The 21,495-nt window shown below is 38.3% G+C and overlaps 1 protein-coding gene across 1 annotated transcript in view; it reads right to left on the bottom strand.

The window, feature by feature from the left end:
* Nucleotides 1-21,495, bottom strand: part of LOC124777108 (39S ribosomal protein L10, mitochondrial) — a 36,728-nt gene that overhangs the window by 456 nt on the left and 14,777 nt on the right. Inside the window, exons 3-4 of the mRNA XM_047252391.1 lie at nt 5,419-5,529; nt 4,391-4,589 (exon numbers count right to left, since the gene is read on the bottom strand). Of these exons, the coding sequence (XP_047108347.1) occupies nt 4,391-4,589; nt 5,419-5,529 (310 nt within the window). The remainder of the gene's footprint in view (nt 1-4,390; nt 4,590-5,418; nt 5,530-21,495) is intronic.

Raw genomic sequence — 21,495 nt, forward strand, 5'->3', positions numbered from 1 at the left:
AACTGTCTATGTTACCTTTGTGTCTGTCACTTCTTCCAAGACATCTACACTCATTAATTTAACATATATAAGGCAATGAAATCTGTAAAACCTGACACAGCCTGTATCTTATCTACAACACACTTCACAAAACAAATTCTCACTAACTTGAGTAAAGTCTCACCTATTTTCATGTGAATAATGGGCCCATCACCACTTAAAACTCATGATTTCCATAGATCAAATGAGAAAATCATATATATTTCCTAGTGGTAATGATTCTATTGAAAGTAATATATCATTACCACTGCACCGTTAGAAAAGCAACTGTATGCTATTGTAGTCTCTCAACCTGCAGCAGAATTACTATTACATAATTGAAGACTGTCAGAAGCTCGGCTCAAAAACTGACCAGTGCACTACATCATTTAGTGTGAAGTTCATCCTTTGCAGTCTCAGAGCTAATCAAGAATATTTTTTCCCATTATGAAACAGTGAAATTGTTTTTTCCAGTGGACTGACAATACACAGCCATTTGTGTAACTTATCCTCAAAATTCTACAGCAGAGTTTACGGGCAGTGAACAATGTGTATGCCAACAATACTGGTAAGGAATTTACAACTCTGTGACTGTGGTTAACTTCCGGAAAACCTCTCTGCACTCTGGCTGTACTGTGTAAGATACACAATTTGTCTTAGCATGGACAGCAGCTACGACTGATTTGTCATCTGGTAATTCATGTTACTTTCCTGATAAAAATCATTTGTCTAATGCAGTAATAATATGAGGAGGATGTTTTCTACATTCTATTGATCCAAAGATACTACTGAAATGACTGCTGGTTTCAAAATCCAACTAACAATCAATCTCATTTCTGAACAATGTCAAATGGTACTAGATGACCACCAGAACAGCTTGTGGAACAAACAGAAGGCAGAGACTTTAAAATCCATGACTCATGTTCCCCAGCAAAATAACTGAGGGAGCAGACATGAATAAGCATTTAATGAAATGGAAAAAAAGAGCATTGGTGCAATGTCACAAATAAGCCATCACTTGATAAATGCCATTTTGTCTTCGTGTCCAACAGTAGAAAGACAGTGCCCTGATAGCTTCCAACTACTAATCATTAACATGTGAACAGCAAGTATGAACACAATTGTGTCAGACACAAGGCATATACAAGTAAGACCAGTAACAATGATATGATGTCATTTTGTTATATATCATCGAATGAACCATCTCATTTGATGTGATTCTGCTTCTTATTCACTGGTTCATGGGTAGGATACTAGGCAAATATAATCACTCTACACAGAAGACTGCTTACATATCACTGTGCGACTAATCCCAGAATACTGCCCAAATGTGCGGGAACTGAACCAAATAGAACTAACAGGGGACATTGAATGTAAACAGAGAAGGGCAGCACAGATGGTCACAGGTTGTCTGAACCATGGGAGAGTATCCTAGAGAGGCTGAAAAAACTGAAATGGCTAACATTTGTATACAGACAAAAGCTAGCCCGAGAAAACCTACTGACGTTTCACGAGCAAGCTTTAAATGATAAACCTGGGAATGCACAGAGGTATTTAAATAGTCACTCTTCCCATGCTCCATATGTGAATGCACAGGAAGAAGACCTAATAACTGGTACACTGGAAGTTCCATCTGCCATGCTCTTCATAGTGGTTTGCAGAGTACTGATGTAGATGTACATCACACATGCAATTCCTATTGTTAATGAATTGTCAAAAGTTAAAGCAGTCTTTGAAATTTTATGATACAAACTACCACAAACTGGAGATTACATCGTGTTATAGGAAGCCCAGAACCAACTGTGTTAATTTTTTGAATCTGGAGCTGCAATTACTTAAAAAAAAAATTCTTGAAACATTTTTTATGTAAGTCTCCGTGTATTTTTAAATGTGGTACCACACATTTTTACTACTTTTGGATTGAGGACCCTTTTGGATTGCGGATGGTCAGAGTTGGGTCAGAAGTGCTCACATCACTGTGGATGGTGCCCTGTTGTGCTGAAAAGGAGAGAGGTCAGATGACCTGCTGGGCTGGAGACACACGCCAATGTTGAATGAGTATCATCAAACCTCTCCTGAGTCAGTTTGGGTGTGATAAGTAGATGCATTGCCTTGCTGAAGGTATGAGTTCCCTGCAGAATGTTACAACCAAACAAACTGATGCAGATGACTGGACAACAGGTTCCTGTACTGAAACTTCATGGGCAGATGGGGACTTGTACCTGCCAGGAAGTTTCAAATCAGTGCATACTTCACTGCATAGTGAAAATTAATTCTGAAGACTCATGTTTTGTTTCCCAGAACAGACATATCAGATGACCATTCCATCACAAGTGATCATCCCCTTCCCACAAACCTTTCCACCACCTGCCTTAATGATACCCTACTGGGAAGCAAGGTGTATTGTGCAACATGCTTGTACCTGTAATTGACTCGTACCAACAACTTCAGTGAGTCATTAGCCCTTTCATGTTTACACCGTCCATTTGCACTGCTGTTCTACCAATGCTAGATTCTGTGCCCCACTGCAAGGCAGTGGTTCGGGGTATAGCTGTACACTGGTTGTTCAATGATTCCAGATGGTATGGTTGTACACTAATTGTTACAGAGCATTGAAATGGTTAGTTATTTGCTGCACTGTAGCCTGTGTTTATCCACTTTACAGTCTGCACTAGTCAAGGACAATCCCTATTATCAACACATTATCTCCCACAATATCCAACTCTGTATGTGGCAATATCCCTAAATTTTTGTACTCACTGTGCACCCCTGACATGATGATCATGAAATGCCCACTGATGTAGAATGTCCCATACATCCACAATCTGGCCATTAATTGTATATGCTGATACTGTAAATCTTGCCCATCTTGGTTTTGACTGTCACACATACAGTTCAAAACTTACGAAGACACCCAAGACATGTAACTTGAAGTATTCCATTTGCTGTGATGTCAGGAGTGATCTTTTACCTACACCACAGCTGTCTCTAATTCATAATTTAAGTGCCGTTGGCTACTGCATAGGAAGAATGATCAAACTTTTAACATTTCTCCAATTCTAACTGTGACAATTCACCTTCCCTGTTTATAGAGTACTTGGTGCATGGTTATCTTACTAGTTGCCACATCTCTACTCATATCTGACAAAGATCACTAACAACTGAATTGTGTTTACTTGTGGCTTCACAGTTGTCTTCCATTTTATGGTAAATTATTTTATTTATTCATATTTGATATTGAGTACTGCTTGAGTGTTTGGGATCTTCAACAGGTCAGATTAAGGAAGAAATTGAAGCAATTCAGAAGCATGTTGCTGTATTTTCCAGTAGGTTCAATTAACCATATTACATAGCTGCTCTATGAACTCAAATGGGAAACCCTATAGGAAAGAAAACATTCTTTTCATGAAGAAACTTTAAAGAAGCAGTATTTGTGACAAACTGCAGAACAATCCTACGGCCACTGACACATAAGGACCTCGGAGGCAAGATAAGCTAGGGCTCATGTGGAAGCATGTAACCATCGTTTTTTCCCTCGCTCCATATGCGAGCAGAATGGAGTTTGGATGTACAAATAGATGTGGATTAACAACATACACACCAATCATCTCAGGAAAAAAAATATACGAAGTTACAAAAATGGTCATTCCTCAAGCACAGTTACGCATTAGATTAGTTGTGCCTGTGCCAAAATTAATAAGTTGGACACTATAATACTAACAACACCTTTATAACTGACTCTGCTGTGCCCACACCCACAATTTGCAAGCTGCCTGCAATAAGAAGATGGCCAAATCTGGCACATCATGTGAAAGCCATATGTATACTAAAGTCTGCATACATCATCTCAATACTAATATCACACACTGGTGTTATCACAAAGCTAATTGTGAGGAGCCTACAGGACCTAAGATGATTTTGAATCATCCTCTCTATTGGTTATTACAAAAAGCATTTGTGCTGAACATTCAGATACTTTGACGGATTCTTGAGAATTTAGTTAAGTTATTGATAATTTTTGTTTCTTAAACAGCTATATCAACGCCATGTAAAAAGAGTTAGCAAATAAAAAAATTAATACTTCATGTTTGTACCCTTCCACATTTGTGTTTTTCTTTTGGTAGGAGCAAGAATTCCAGTGGGAAGAGCTTCAGTGGATTTTCAAAAACTGTGGAGCTCATAATGGACTTGCACTCATTTTACTTGGCTATGTGGAACCTGAGTATAAGATTTATATTGTATATGCATACTTGCTTCATATTACCAAAAAGGGGTTTGTTTATGTAATATTTTCATATTCAGCTTCATACAAAGGACCACAGTTCTTGGAAATGATTTTGAGGGTTATAAGTCTCAAAGATGTAATACTTACTCATAAGGATCAGCTGAGGAATACGCTTTGAAATTTTCAAAAGCTGTGCCAGTTGCAGTTCTGGACTGAATACTACTGCTGTTCTTGACTGAAATAGGGGCAACACTGCACTATATTTTGTATTTTCCAAAGCATACTTGATTACATTTGGCCCATACTGCTTTATGGCCATGTTGTGTTTATGGAACATAACTCTCGCCTGAGGAAAAAAATTCTTTAGTGAATCAAATGAAAATTAAATTCTATATCATAAAGTGGCAGAGGTCATTTAGGGCTTTACAATGAACTGAATTTCAATCTAAAACTAACAGCTACAATACAAAACAAAAAGAGTCTTATCACATCTAGGAAAAAATATTTGTATGCCATACCATGCCATACATCTCAGCAACATGGACTGAATGCTCTGCCTACAAGATGATTCATATTATAGATGATTATTTTAGGCTGACACTGAAGGAATACCACTTCTACCTACAAACTTATGGTTACAGACAGCAAGAATGTGTCTCAATACAAACATAAAGGTGGGTGAAATTTTTATCATTCATGAGTAAACTGAACATGAAAACCTTTACAAGCATAATTAGGTATCAGGTATTTCTAAGTTTATTACATCCAAAAGAAAAGGTTTTTAGGTTGAGAAAGATTTTGAAAATGTTTGAGTAATAGATCAGTCCTAAATGGCCTTTTATCAGAGAAAATGGAGAATCAGAGCTTCATTTAAGGTTCCTCTTTAAGACTGTATGCAAAATAGTACCAGCCGACCCAGAAAATGTGAAGTAATATTTCTGCTCTTGCACTCAGTAACTAATTAGTTAAGCAAATTCAAAAGGACATAGGTTGCAGTAGTTATCCAGTAATGAACAAACTTGCACAGGACAGAGTAGCATGGTGAGCTGTAACAAACCTGTCTTCAAACTAAAGGCCATGGCAGCAATAAGTGATGCTAGTCATTTCCTTATTCCAAATCTTTCCAGTTATAGTTGCGCAGAAAATTTTAGCTACACGAAGAGGCAATTACTTACTTTGAACTGGTCTTCACCTTTTATTGGGTTGGCATGAAAAAATGCAACCATTTTTGACTTGTTAAACCAATGCAAGCATTCTTTTGCAATTATCAGCTCATATGGGTTTTCCTGAAACAAAAGAATAATTTATTGTACATCTGAAATATGTAGCTTTGAGTGTTTGCTGTTATTTTCATTAGTATCTGAGTTCCCACCTATAATTCCATAGCTAGTACCAGAAGTTCCCACAAGACCAGGGATAGGGTATAGCCTTAGCCATGAGAGACCACAGTGGTATAAAACAAATAAACTCAGTAAGGTAAATGAAATTCAACTCCCTAGTAACTGTAGCTGTGAGATAGGAGATATTAAATTCAAATAACTGCCCACTAAAGTGGAAGAGGTGATAAAGACTATAAAAAGAGGTAAATCACCTGGGCTGGATGAAGTAAGTATGGCGCTAGTGAGAGAAGCTGGCATTGTTGGAAAGCAGTGGCTCTATCGGGTCATGAGAACAGTATGGAAGAGGACACCTGCTGAGTGGAAAAAGGGAATCCTAGTGCTAATTTTTAAGAAGGGTTGCAGGGCACTGTGTCAAAATTCTAATGGAGTAACTTTGGTTTGCCATACTGCTGAGGTATTTGAGAAGATTCTGGAAAAGAGCATACACAAGGTAGTAGGACAGAGAGGAACAATATGGGTTTAAATCAGGAAAGTCTATAGAGGATCTAATTTGAAATGTAAGGCAGCTCCAAGAGTGTCAGTATGAATATGGTAATGATTTAGTAATGGTGTTCCTAACCACTGAGAAGTAAAGTTCTATGTACTGACTTGGCAGAAAATCCTAAGAAATTTTGGTCTTATGTCAAAGCAGTAGGTGGATCAAAACAAAATGTCCAGACACACTGTGACCACAATGGTACTGAAACAGAGGATGACAGACTAAAGGCCGAAATACTAAATGTCTTTTTCCAAAGCTGTTTCACAGAGGAAGACTGTCGCACAGATGACAAAATGGTATATATCGAAATAGATGACAGAGGGATAGAAAAACAATTAAAATCGCTCAAAAGAGGAAAGGTCACTGGACCTGATGGGATACCAGTTCAATTTTACAAAGAGTACGCGTGTACTGTAGGTCTCTAGAAGAGCATAGCGTTCCAAAAGATTGGAAAAGGGCACAGCTCATCCCCATTTTCAAGAAGAAACGTCGAACAGATGTGCAGAACTATAGATTTATATCTCTAATGTCGATCAGTTGTAGAATTTTGGAACACATATTATGTTCAAGTATAATGACTTTTCTGGAGACTAGAAATCTACTCTGTACGAATCAGCATGGGTTTTGAAAGAGACAATCGTGTGAAACCCAGCTCGCGCTATTCGTCCATGAGACTCAGAGGGCCATAGACACAGGTTCCCAGGTCTGTAAGGCGTTTGATACAGTTCCCCACAGTCGTTTTATGAATAAAGTAACAGCATATGGACTATCAGACCAATTGTGTGATTGGATTGAAGAGTTCCTAGATAACAGAGTGCAGCATGTCATTCTCAATGAAGAGAAGTCTTCCGAAGTAACAGTGATTTCAGGTGTGCCGCAGGGGAGTGTCGTAGAACCGTTGCTATTCACAATATATATAAATGACCTTGTGGATAACATGGGAAGTTCACTGAGGCTTTTTACGAACGATGCTGTAGTATATCGAGAGGTTGTAATTGAATCTCAATGTAGACAAGTGTAATGTGCTGTGAATACATAGAAAGAAAGATCCTTTATCATTTAGCTACAATATAGCATTTCAGCAACTGGAAGCAGTTAATGCCATAAATTATCTGGGAGTAGGCATTAGGAGTGATCTAAAATGGAATGACCATATAAAATTAATTGTCGGTAAAGCAGATGCCAGACTGAGATTCATTGGAAGAATCCTAAGGAAATGCTGTCCGAAAACAAATGAAGTAGTTTACAGTACACTTGTTCGCCCACTGCTTGAATACTGCTCACCGGTGTGGGATCCATACCAGATAGGGTTGATAGAAGAGATAGAGAAGATCCAACGGAGAGTAGCGTGCTCCTTTACAGGATCAATTAGTAATCGCGGAGATGATAGATAGACTCCAGTGAAAGACTCTGCAGGAGAGACGCTCAGTAGCTCGGTACGGGCTTTTGTTGAAGTTTCGAGAACATACCTTCACCAACGAATCAAGCAGTGTATTGCTCCCTCCTAAGGGTATCTCACGAAGAGATCATGAGGATAAAATCAGAGACCACACAGAAGCATACCGACAATCTTTCTTTCCACGAACAATACGAGACTGGAATAGAAGGGAGAACCGATAGAGGTACTCAAGGTACCCTCCGCCACATACAGTCAGGTGGCTTGCGGAGTATGGATGCAGATGTAGATACAAAAGTGTGAAAAGGAGCAAGATCTTGGAAACTCTTCACAAAAGTGGAATTTGAGGGCTTAATATGAACAGGATAAAGGAAATGTACGAGGAAAGAAGATCGATTGGTTTGAACAAAAATAATGGACTGAATTAAGGCAGTGCATTATCTCCTCTAATTTTAATGGCTTTACAGATGAGATAATGATAGGAACGACAGCGCAAACAGGAGATGAAAATATTAAAGTGTTACTGTTTGTAGATAATTTAATGGTGTGGAGAAAGAGAGGTACAAGAAAGAGTAAATATATGGGAGGAAGTGGTGTCATAGTATGGATCAAAATTTAATGCAAAGAAGTGTGAAGAGATGGTGACAATGAGGAACAAGGGGAGAGTGGAACAAAAATAAGAATTAGATGACAAGTACCAATGAAAGTGTGAAGTTTCAAGTACCTGGGGAGCATAATAGAAGACAGCAGGAGGAATGATAAGGAAATAAATGAAAGGTGGAAGGTGAGCTCATTGTTTGCTGCGGAGTGTTAAGAGGCCTGGTCTGAAACAAGGATATACCGTCAAAAAGTAAGCAAATGTTGTACCGAGGATATTATGCTACAGTACTCCTGCATGAATCAGAAATGTGGGCACTGACGAAAAGGCAGGTGGACACGATACAGGCTTGTGATATGAAATTTCAAAGAAATACACTAGAACTTATCAGAATGGATAGGGAAATAGATGAGACAGAGGCCAGCCTATGAAATGACAACAGGAGACAAGAGACCAAGAAGCAGACCAAGGAGCAGAGAGAGCATTGGAATGAAGGAATGTGTGCCAAAGAGAGGAGAAAACTGGGACAGAGTGAAGAGAGAAACATGGTGGGAGGACAGCAAAAGATGGAGAGATTTGTTACACAAACAGACCCAGTCAGGGGCTGCAAACTGTAGAAGGTGGAAATGATGATAAGGGCAAAACATGAACCATTGAAAGTGGATCCATTAAACTAAATAGACAGGTACTGCTTTCTCCAGCACCAGACAAAAGTTTTGCCAAATCATGTGCTAAAGAGCCCATAAAAATCATCTGATCACTAAAATGCAGTAACTCTGCCAGTTATTATGGTATTTCCACCAAAATACTAAACTCTTGTGCTGACTTAGAGGCACCTCCCCTTGACATACTTTTGCAATGAGACAATGAATGAAGGTGTATTTCATGACTTATTCAAGAATACAGTGGAAACACCTATTTACGAAATTGGGAATAATAACATCTAATTATAGACCCTTCTCCCTCCTTCCTTGGCCCCAAATTTTTGAGGAGAAGGTAGCTTAGAATATGACACTGTACCACTTGTCTGAGGAATATCTTTTAACAGAAACACAGTATAACTTTCCCACTGGTCAGTTACAAATACATATCGGCTGATGAACAATGACCTTAGTCCATAAACACGTGGTGTGGCCTTCTGAAGAATCACATCATTAGTCCCTGTTTATCATTAGTCCCTGTTTTATTGATGGGATTCTAAACAACCACAAGTATCTGCAGTTTCTGACACATATGATGCCACAGTTATTGTAAGACAACCAACTTGATATAAGGCAAACCATGTGGGATCAACATGACAGGTGTCCCAGGTAACTACAGACCTTTTTAATGGAACCTTTGGGGATCATTGTATCGGTTGCTTAAAAAAATCAAAGTGTCCTGCACACTCACCAGATGTAACCCTGTACTTTTTTTGTCTGTGGGGAAAATTAAAATAAGAGATCTACAAATGAACACTACCAACTCCCAAAGACATTTAATGCCTTATAACACAGGCCTGTGCTGTGTTAAGACCAGACGAAATTCAATATGCAGCGTTGTCTGCCCAGAATAATTTTGCACAATGTATCACTACTTGTGCTATGATTTTTGACACATGTAATAATAAACACTTATGAACAATCACTAATTTCTGCACATTGTGTCTTTAAAATCCTCATTGAAGGCTTTTTCCAGTGACACAGGAACATTAAAAATAAGTCTGAATCATAAATAGGCAGTTAAAAATTACTCGGGTGTATCAAAGATTGCCACATTGTTTGCTAAAGCTTGGAAAAAATTGTACTTTAGTCTACTTACTCATTCTGGACGCATTTTGGATGGTTTGTCTTAGTTACCTAACCTCTAGAGACGTGCAGCTCCTGAACCTTCAGAAGTTGAAATATTAAGGAAGGAGAATGAGTGTTTAATATTCCACTAGCAACAAGGTCATTATAAACAGAAAATAAGCAGTAATGCACCTCAAAAAAGTCAAGGTGAGTGCATTGAACCAAAATCAGAATGACTGGACTGGTATTTGCATTCCACTCTTTCTGAATGTAAGTGGAATCTCTCTCTGTCTGCGCCATTTTTCTCAGTGAAGTATTGTAAATCCTCTTTAATTCAAGGAATTTGGGAAAAACTGAATGACACAAATTGTCTCAAATTCAGAGACCTTTTACTTTTCCTGAATCATCAGGCCACTTATTGGACTTCCTTTAGCTCACTGTTGAGTAAACCACAAATTAAGGACTTCACTAGCTTTTTCATGATTTCATAGTTTTACGTTCAGCAAATTTTGACACTTTTTTAAGTAGAAGAACATGATACTTTGGTAGAATTCCACTGGTCTAGTTTGGCTCCATTTTGTCTCCAGTCACCTACTGTTACTTCACATGCACCCAATATGCCACCATCTTTTTTAAAGGCAACCCACTGTTGAAACTTTTCAATGATAAAACTGTCATCTCCAACAAAACAAATTTCCTCTTTTATTTTACTGAGCCTGCAGTGATATCGGTGAAACATGGCAAGAACAATAATAAATACGTAACATGACCTGATAATAATACACACTGTATTGAGCATCAGCAGACACTGGCTGACTGGCAACAGGTTAAAACAATAATAGTGGCTAAAGCAGACACGATCGTAAACAATGTATGCATGCTCATCTCGGCCACTAAGCACACCCACTCCCTGCGTATTTTCAGGTTTATTCGTGATATTCTTTTGATTTTTCTTCTTCTTCTTTTTTAACACAGTATTGATCTATCATCTACCTCAGATTAAACGGATGCTCAGATTGCCAGGGATCAAATTACTGAGGTTTTATTATTATTATTCACGTTTGGGCCCTACTGGACCACGCGAAGTACAATCACGGGGCATTCAGTTATTTTCTTTTAGACTTTCTCTCTGCCCAAATTGTTTTCATTCTCTCGGAATGAGCTCTTTTCCTTTCATCAGACCATGTGGTTCCAGTTTTCTTTGGTTTTTCAGCTTGACCAACTACCCAGTCATGAATTTTTTGCCTAAATAATTTTCTGTCTTGAATTTCATCTTGTTTTATATCTGCCTCTTTCATGTCCTCTTTTATAGCAGCAATCCATTTTATTGTCTCAAATTTAGCTTTACTTCGATTTTCGTAGAATTTCACTACTTGTTTAGTTAGTCTGGTAGCATCCATTCTTTTAATATGCCCATAAAATTTTAATCTGCGTTTTTTCATATCCGAATATATGCTGGTGTATTGTTGAATTTCACTATTTGCTCTTAGCCTGTATGTTCCTTCTTCAGTATATTTTGGACCTAGAATTTTTCTGATTACTTTTCTTTCTCTTTTTTGGATTTCTTGAATGTCCTTTTTTCTCTTTAAAATTAGCGTTTCAGCCCCATAAAGGCATTCTGGTTTTATGACCGTGTTGTAATGTCTCAATTTAGAGTACCTCGAGAGACATTTTTTGTTGTAGATGTCTTTTGTAAGTCTAAAAGCTGTCTCCATCTTTTGACAACGAATTTCATTTCCAATTTTTTCTAGACCAGTCTCTGAGATTGTTTCACCTAAATATTTGAATTGCGAAACTCTTTTGATTTTTCCATACTTAGTTTCCAAAAGTTTGGGTGCCAGTTTGTTGCTAGTCATATACTGTGTTTTTTCAAATGAGATTTGGAGACCTACTCTTTTTGCTGTTTCTTTAAGAATTTCTATTTGTTTCTGAGCAATTTGGATGTCCTGCGTTAGAATAACCAAGTCGTCTGCAAAGGCCAAACAGTCTATTCGAATATTTGTTCGTCCTAATTTCACTGGTTGGCCAATTTTGAACTCCAATTTTCGTTCGCGCCACTCTTGTATTACTTTTTCTAGAACGCAGTTAAATAGCAACGGAGAGAGTCCATCACCTTGCCTCACGCCTGTTTTTATTTCAAAGGATTCTGAAATTTCTCCTCTGAACTTTACTTTTGATTTTGTACCAGTTAGCGTGTCTCTGATAATTGCCGTGGTTTTAGGATCCAGGCCTTGTTCTTTCACAATTTGGAAAAGAGATTCACGATCCACTGAGTCATACGCCTTTCTAAAATCTACAAAGGTACAAACTAGTTTTTTATTGTAAATTTTTTGATGTCTGAGAATTAGTTTGAGGACTAAAATCTGTTCTGGGCAAGATCTATTTGGCCTGAAACCTGCTTGATATTCGCCAATTTTCCATTCAAGTTGTTGTTGTGCTCGGTTCAGAAGACATTGAGAGAGGATTTTGTATGTGACTGGAAGAAGAGAAATTCCTCTGTAATTATTAACATCAGTTTTGTCTCCCTTCTTATGAGGTTTTATTGTAATTAAAAAAAAAAACTTTTAAGGGCAAGAAATTAACATGACCAAAAGTAAGTTATTTGTGTAACATTTGTGAGTGTACTGCAGCATAATATACTTAACAATGATGCAATATAAATACTGTGGAATAGGAAAATACAGTTTCAACAAAGTATATACATAAATGAAAGTGGGTAGTTATCACTGCATAAGCAGGGCTTCCAACAATTGATAAAATTCTACTCTGAGTTGGTATAACACAAAGAGATACACATATGATGGCTTATTAACTGAATATAGAAAAATAAATCAAGAATAAACTGTCACAGACTTAACAATCCTTCAACTGAACAGCAGCATATATTATGGAATGCTATGTAGTGAAACAGAAAATTATTCATGTAGATCCTTCCTCATGTGAAAGAGCACACACTTACTGCCAAAAGTGGCAAATGTTGTTATATAAAATAGCAAAAAGAATAGTTTTAAATATTAGCTACTGAACTAACAGGGCACAATTCCTTAGAGACTTTAAATTTATTTCAGTCACCTATCAGTAGCGTGGTACATTTTTCCTAATTTCACTTCTTCTAGACAAAGCCTCAAATCTAAAGAGTAACATTATTCTGCAAGGATAGAAACAAAAACTAAGCATCCTACACAGCTACAGCATGTCATCATTTGCCATCGCACAAGAAAACACTGAAAGACATTCGCATTAATGATATTCGGTAGTTATCAACAACAGATAGAAAAGGTTGTGTCATTCCTGTATATAATCTAATGGTATAACACATCACTGCAGGCACAAGACAACAGTAAGTGTAAAGCCCAGTGAAATTTAAGGAGCTAAAAAAATTTATGTGCATAAAATGTGAATGCAACATTCATAATTTCGCTACATTATCCAAACATAATTTGAAGAGTCGTACAGAAAATTACAGTATTTAGTTGCAGACTCCACTATTTTGTGCTCATAAAATCTAAATGCGACAGAGATAGGCACACTCAAATTAAAGGAAAGTTAATGGGATTTTTAAAAAATCAAGAAAAACCATAACACCAAATTCATCCACATATTTACAGGGGCTTGTAAACACTGTAATGAACAACTTTAACCACATTGCCATTAAATTATAACAAAAGATTTGAAAACAAGTTCTAACAGTTGTTAAAAATCATGCAGCAACTGCAATGCTGTTGCTATCCAGTCACAGAATATGAAAAAAAAAGACAGTACAGAAATTAAAGCTCATAAAAGCTCCCTTGACAGATATATAAGGAGTATTCAAATGAAAAGGTATGAAACATCAAACAATCAAACTGACTGAAATTGGAATATGCCGCTTTGGGATAAAGAACTGAGACATCTAGGTAATGGAAGCATGCGTCATCACCCCCTCCCTAAAAAATTCAAAGCTGTACCCTCAGCAGACAGGGTGATATTCACCATCTTTTTCAATGTACGAGGTCTGATAGAGTCCGTGCAAGGTATGGTGGCCGATGTGCAGTGACCAATTTTCGTCCAAAGCATTGGGTGAGTTCATTCATTTTTTAGGAAGGGGAGGCCAACACCATCTGCCACCTTTCGGTGGGTCAGCAATGACAGAAACAAGGCGCACCCTGCAATCTTTCTCAAACAATTTTACAGAAACTACTTACTAAAAAGAAAAAAAAATCATTTTTGATTTACTTGTAGCTTTATATGACAGATTCATTATTATGTGTCCATCATTTCATTAATGGTCATAGTATTGTGTGAAGTAAGTAACTGCACAACATTCGAAAAAGATTGTAATGAAAAATAGGGGACACTATGATTTTTGCTTCTGGTCCATATTACATATGTTGCTGCATATGAAATTTAGCTCACTCATTTACAATCGTGCCGTGCTAGCGATAAAGTCAGAGTAAAATATCCACATCATTCCTCATATTTGATAAACGGTTCCAGATATTGAAATGAGATTTTGGCAAGTGATAGCACACAAACAGAAGAGTATTATGCTACAGTTATTATGCAAAATGTCACTATCAACCATTTTATTTCATTATCTACAGACTTTTTCCATGAAACAATGTAATTTTTAAGGGCCAACGATAGTTGGTGAAACAAGAAATACTATTGGTTTTGGAACAATTTAAGTAAAGACATACACGTTTATTTTGTAACAAGAATGCACTTCTGCACAAGATACTGATCTTACCTTTCCTCAGTTCCTCACTTAATAAACCACTGTTTCGGAATTCGTTTTCAATTGCATCTGCACAACATGTTTGTGAGATGAGACTGTGTACGTTCCACTGGGTTTTGGCAAAAGAAGCAAATTTTAACATGGCAACACGAGAAATGTGCAAGTTTTACTCCAAATTCGCCACTCTTGACACTTCTCTGAAAGTTACAAATGGTTAACAAGCCAGACAAAAATAAATCACTGCATTTTTGGCAGAATGTTTTTTTAGATATTAAGAAACTCAGATGTGACAGATCTTTTTGAATGGTCTCCATGCATGCAAGTGTGGGCTTGGAGGGGTCCTGCTTAATATGTACAAAAAATGTGGGTGTAGGCTTGAGTTTAGAATGGCATTTCTCGTTCAGCACTCGGCATTTCCCCTACATCACCTGCCCACAGCCCCCAACACTACTGCTGTCCCTGTGTCTGTATATCTATTGGCCACAATATTCTGTGCGGACTCTTCTCACTGAACTCCTCGAGCATGGAAAACCATTAACAGTGATGTGTACTGTGAGACAATCCGTAGTCTACACAAGTCTATAAAGAGCAAATGGGCTGGGTTGCTCACGGAAGGCGTGATTCTGCTCCACGAGAATGCATGCCCACATTTTTCTAAGGCCACACAAAGTATAATGGCCAAGATCAAGTGAGTGCAGCTTGAGCATATGCCTTACAGACTGGACATGTCACCCTGAGACTTCCAAGCATTTGGTCTGCTAAAAAAACATTTCAAAGGAAAGCGCTTCAACTCGGACGATGAACCGAACGACTCAGTACAGAACTTGCTCCTGTCACAGCTACAGAAATACTTGGAATAGGGAATCCTTCAGTTCATGAAACAGTGGGATAGTTGTTGTCAGACCCCTGGTGATTACATCTGAGTAAAGACTTCAATTATACCCACAGTGTTGTTTCATACCTTTTCTTTTGAATATTCCTCATAGTACACAGGTAACTTGAGTCTGACAGCTTACAGGATTTTCATGGAAATGTAATGCCAAGCATATAAAAATTACAGACTAATGAGCAATTGTGTTGCTGTGTCACTCTGTCACAACATAAAACTGAACAGCTTGGCTTAACATGTGGCTGAGATGTCAGAGCTTGAACTGGTCCAAGCCACAACAATCTAACAAAAGACAGGCAGCTCACATCATTCCGACACATTTGATCAAGCCAGAGAGAGGGTAATCAACGTGTAGGACATTACACCTTCAAGGTGGTGCAGGCACTGGGTTCTCCATCTGCACCATTCTTGGTTTACATCTACATCTCTACTCCAAAATCCCCTTTATGGTGTGTGAAGCTGAGAGCACTGTGGATAATAATATCATTTTTCCTTTTCCTATTCCATTCACAAATTATTGGAGGTACAAGCATCTGTCAATACACCTCCAGATGAGTTCTAATTTCTTTGATTTCTCTCATGATCGTTTTTCTATCCTGTGTGGCACGGATGGAAACTGTTTACTGTCACTTGCTCCGGTGAGTACACTGAAACACAGGGAAACAAGCACACGTTCCCATGAGTTTCCAACAGACTAAGTTCATAAAGTGAATGAAGCACTAACAAGTTTGGGACATAGCAAAGTCAGTGTAGCAATACAAGAGTTCCAAATCAGTACCCACTCAAGATAAGAAACAAACTAAGTCATCTTGGCTGTGCAGGGGCACAATACACACAGTTGCCACTGGGTTATGCCACGTGATGCGCATATCTCAGTGATAGCTGCCTTATAATGGTGGCCCACAGCCACCACTTGCAGCCTTTGCACCTCTGACACATCTGTGTCCAGGCTAGCCGGGGAATCAGAATCACTGTCAGATACGAAATTTGTCATTAACTGAGATACATGTAAGGGGAACTTGTATGTTGCTCAGCTCTTGATGAAATGTGTGCTCTCAGAATTGTAACAGTAAATGTCTCCATGAAGCAGAACATCTATCATGCAAATGTAACTAGAGTGTTATGAGCACCTTTGTACTTCAATTTAGAAACAGACGTCACCAGTCAAAGGCTGTGAACAACAATGTGTCAGGAGAAAGAGAAAGAGAAAGAGAGAGAGAGAGAGAGAGAGAGAGAGAGAGAGAGAGAGACTGCCTTCAGCCATCATAGATTGTAGCATGGACAACAGAGAAACAAATCACTTGCCAAATCAGTGTTTAACAACTACAGCCATTACACATATCCAGAACCACTTCCTTGGTAATGATTACAAAAGCCACTGACACAGATATGAACCTCACCTCACCACGTCACAGAGCACAGATTACCAATAGTGCAGATATGCTACCAACAGTTGTTTGAAACAAGAAAACTGTTATCTGGACTGTTGAGTCATGGTACATATTGGTGTGTGCCAAGGAGAGGATACGAGGAAGTTGAAAACTACATGAAGCAATGCATCCTGAATGATAACATGTCGTTCTTCAGGCAGTTAGTGAAGGTACTTGCTTCTATGGAATGTTTTCCCAGAATGAAATGGGGCTCTTGACACACCTTTCACTCTTCGAGTGAAAAATATTGGAATCTACTGTTCGATTATGTGCATTTGCTTGTCCCACTGCAGCACTTGCAGGCGAATTTACCTTCAGTAGACCAAGATACCACACCACTGCTACTAAGCTGATGCCGAATGGTAAGAGGAACACTCCACTTGCATGAGGTCAGCTTACATAAACCCTGTTGAGTATCTCGGCCAGTGTGCAGCATGGCAGATAAATACTCATGGATGAGAATAGCACCCCATCACCTGATGTATTGTATACCACAATGCTTCACCTACACTTGTAGCGTAAAAGGAAGTACTACATGCTGCTAAGTACGTCTAAGGTCTAATTCAACTGCTCATGAGATATTGCAATGCAATGAAAATAACTTTGTGATTGATGTTGCGGCGAGTTGAGCGGTAGGAGATAATCACAGCCAATTGCAGGTCTTTCTCGAATGCCACAAGCTCACTGAATTGCCTATTTTGTAGGTAATTCACAAACCTAGCCAGCTTGGCTAACAGCATATTGTCCGTTTTTTATTTATCTACCTTGACCTATCTATACTTATTCTTTCCTTTCCTATAATTCATATTGTAACATTTCTTTTCATTTCGAAATCGTATGATCAGATTATCTCCTGAGAAATTAACCCGAAAGACTACTGTCACCAATGGAGGAGATGCATGTACCATAAAGATCTCAACCCCAATGGCTGCAGGAACCAATTGACAGCCATCGTTTTCCTATTTATGTTTCCTGTATTTACTATGTAGTAATTTGTGCATAATACAAAACCAACAGCATGCTTTCAGCTCAAAGAGAAATAAAAGATAGTGCTAACAACACTGTATGAAAAATACATTCCTTGAGAAAAACAATTAACAGCTGCTCTCAAATTTTAGTTACTATGTATTTAAAAAGGCCTTGTGAATGGTCAATAGTAAATATTTGTAAACAATGTCTTATTTGTATATTTCTGAGTTCAACAACAAATTATCTATATTTATTTATTTTGCATGTCCAGGACTTAGATAATACAAAATAATGAAAATAATAACAAAATTCTGCCAAGACACTGCTCACTTCTGTTATGTGGATGGTAAGCTCCAGAATTCCACTTCTCAATGACCTTATAACTTGCTGCATATAGATCTTCTGTGGTGCGAGGATTGGACAGGTTTCTGCAAACTAGAGGATGTTGTGGGTTCAGCAGGTCACGACACTCATGTGAGTCATGTCCAGTCAAGAAGTCCCACTTCCTAAGGTTCACCTGTCCTCAATCAGTTCAGTACCTTCCATGTCACATATGGCAGATGAAAGCCTGCAGCAAGTTCCTCTTTGATGTCCTTTCGGTTAATGAATTTTGCCACAGCTCTGCGTGGTGAGTTCCAGGTGGCGATGGAATTGCTAATATTTGGTGTATGAAGCTCTTCCTTATCCTAAACCTAGGTTTTTGGGGTTCATATCCAAACAGGGGCTGTTTGGTATTGACTTCCTGATTCTTTTTCTCCACTTCTGCGACTGTTCTTCTGCGGGTGTCAGGTGGTGCTATACCCTTAATTTGATAAATTTTGGTGACAGGAGTTGGTTGTAAGTGCTCAGTCTCATTCAATGCTATATCCACCTGTTTGGCATGTTTGGAATTTTGCCAAACTGGTCCTATGAATTCTGCTTCAGACAAGCATTGTGCCAAGGAAGATGTACAGAGTATGTTTGGCTGTGGGCCCCAGGTGGTGCCAGTAAGTTTATGATGGATGATGATGTTCTGGGCAGATAATTTTAGCTATGTTTCTTGGCAGTGATTTTGGAATTTGAGACTAAAATCCAACTTTATTCCCAGGTATTTTCCAGCATCATAATGGCATAGTTGCTACCCTCCTCAGCTAATATTTAATTTCCTCCTGGCTTTCTGGTTTCTCAGACGAGAGGCACAGACCTGCCTTCAAGGGCTACTATCAGCTTCATCTTCTCTTCCCCAAAGGGTTTGCCTTGAGCTGCTGTTGCTGTTTCATCTGCGTAAATAAATGTTCTTGCTCCAGAGTTGATTGGTTGGTCATTTGTGTAGATGCTGTTCAGCAGGGGTTCCATTACACTATCCTGAGGGACACCACTCTTCACGGTCCTCCATCAGTTCTTTGTATTCTGCAGAGTGACAAAAAAACCTCCGTTTTGCAACAAACATTGGATAAACTGTAGTTTTCAGTGACTGAATATACCTTTTTATCAATTTCTTGTGGTTGATGTTGTCATACACTGCTGACAGATCTATGAAAGTCACTCCTGTAGCCTGTGTTCTTTCATGTCCATCTTGTATGTACTGTGTCAGATTAAGGTTTTGACCACAGCATGACTTTCCTGGGCAGAAATCTGATTGACTATTTATGAGGTTTTATCAATATTTTGTGAGATACATCAAACATACTCGCAATTGTGAAAGTGGAAAACCATCAGTTGTATAATGAAACAACAAAAATGAAAATTTGTGCCTGATCAGGTCTCAAACCTGGATTTCCCGCTACCATGAGCAGTCACCTTACCATTGGGCTATTCAAGCACGTCTCACAGCCAGACCCAAACTTTCATATATCAACCATGTTTCTACAACCTGCACTTGTACATCCATTATGTATATTCCCATTCAGAAGAGACATTTTAATCGAAAGTTGCTTGCCCAGTGCAATAAGTGGGAAATCCGGGTTCAAGTCCTGGCCTGGCACAAATTTCATTGTCGTCATTCCATTATACAGATGATGATTGTCCATATTAGCAACTGCAAAGACATTTCATGTATTTCATAATAGCTGTAGTTGAGGCAGTGCTTGTTTTTCGGGCATGCATATGTAGTGGTGGTAGTGGTAAGTTCCTATGAGACCAAACTGCAGAGGTCATCTTTCCCTAGACCTACACAATACTTAATCTAACTTAAACTAACTTACTATAAGGAGGTTGTTTGTGTTGTTACCCCTGAATGATAATTATATGAAATATTTGTCAGGATTTGTAAGCAATGGGTCCTTGAGGTACAGGAATATGCGAACACCGAGAAGTAAGTTTAAACAGTTTATTAACAAAAGACTATAAATAGTCTGTAGAATTTGACAATCCCAACAATGATTGTAGTTCTTTCAAATTCTGTGGTTCAGGAAAATTCTTTACATATTCAATTAATTTTGGATCAGGTCAAACACCTTCACTGGTTATAACATTACCAAGATAGTTAACTTTACTTTATGCAAAATGACATTTATCTATTGACAAAGACAGGTTTTCACTTCTTCCAGACTCAAAAAGAAGCTAGTAGTCTCTCAGTATGCTGCTTCATGTTTGTGTTGGGTTGAGCCCTCGCAAAACTGAATCCATCAGGTGCTGAAATGTAGCTGGAGCATTACAAAGTCCAAATGGCATACTAAGATACTTGTATACTCCTGTTGCAGTTACAAATGAAGTTTTTGCTTGATCATCTGGATGTACAGTTAACTGGTGATAACCACTTGTTAAATCACATACTGAAAAAATTCGACATCTGCCCAAGTAATCCAAGGTTTCCAATAAATTTGGTAATGGGTAAATGTCGGGTATGGTCACAGCATTCAAAGATCGGTAATCAACACAAAAACGGAACTGTGGTTCTCCAGAAATTGATTCTTCTTCACAATTACAACAGGTGAACACCACGGTGGGTCTGAAGGATCTCCTGGTTTTATAATTCCTGCTTCTAATTTTTGTTTAACCATGTCTTCTACCAACTCTCTTTGACTGAATGGTATTCGGTAAGGTTTCTGTGTGATTGGGGCTGCATTCCCTGTATGAATACGATAATGATCTAAATGACTGACAGGTAAATTTTCACGTTCTTAGAATAAATCTGCACACTCCAACAACACAGGCACTAAAATCTTCTGTTCATCTGCTGTCAAATGTTCTACCTTCTTCCAAATCTTGCGCTTCAGTTCATTATTAACTTCGTCTCGTTGTTGCAATTTTGTGGTACTGTTACAATAATCTGTGTTTATAACTGCAGCGTTTGTTACCTCATCTGGAAATCTGGAATCTGTATTACGTCACTTTTACTTATGCTCGACACTTCAGCAACTTTCATTCCTTGTGGCAAAACAACATCCTCATTGCTCATATTCGTTATTGTAACCGGGACTTTTGCGAAATTCTGTCTCACCATTGTAGCAACACCTACACTTCTAGCAACATAACAATGCATTGTATCCAGTAACTCACTTTCCTCAGATAGTTCAATTAATAACAAAGTTCTTTCCTTGCATCGGGTTGACTTAACTTCAATGTAGATTGTCTTTCCTGCTCCCTTGAGAATTTGCTGTGGCTGATCAACCTGAACATTGACTT

Source organism: Schistocerca piceifrons, chromosome 2 (genome assembly GCF_021461385.2).
Source record: "Schistocerca piceifrons isolate TAMUIC-IGC-003096 chromosome 2, iqSchPice1.1, whole genome shotgun sequence".
NCBI classification, from domain to species: domain Eukaryota; kingdom Metazoa; phylum Arthropoda; class Insecta; order Orthoptera; family Acrididae; genus Schistocerca; species Schistocerca piceifrons.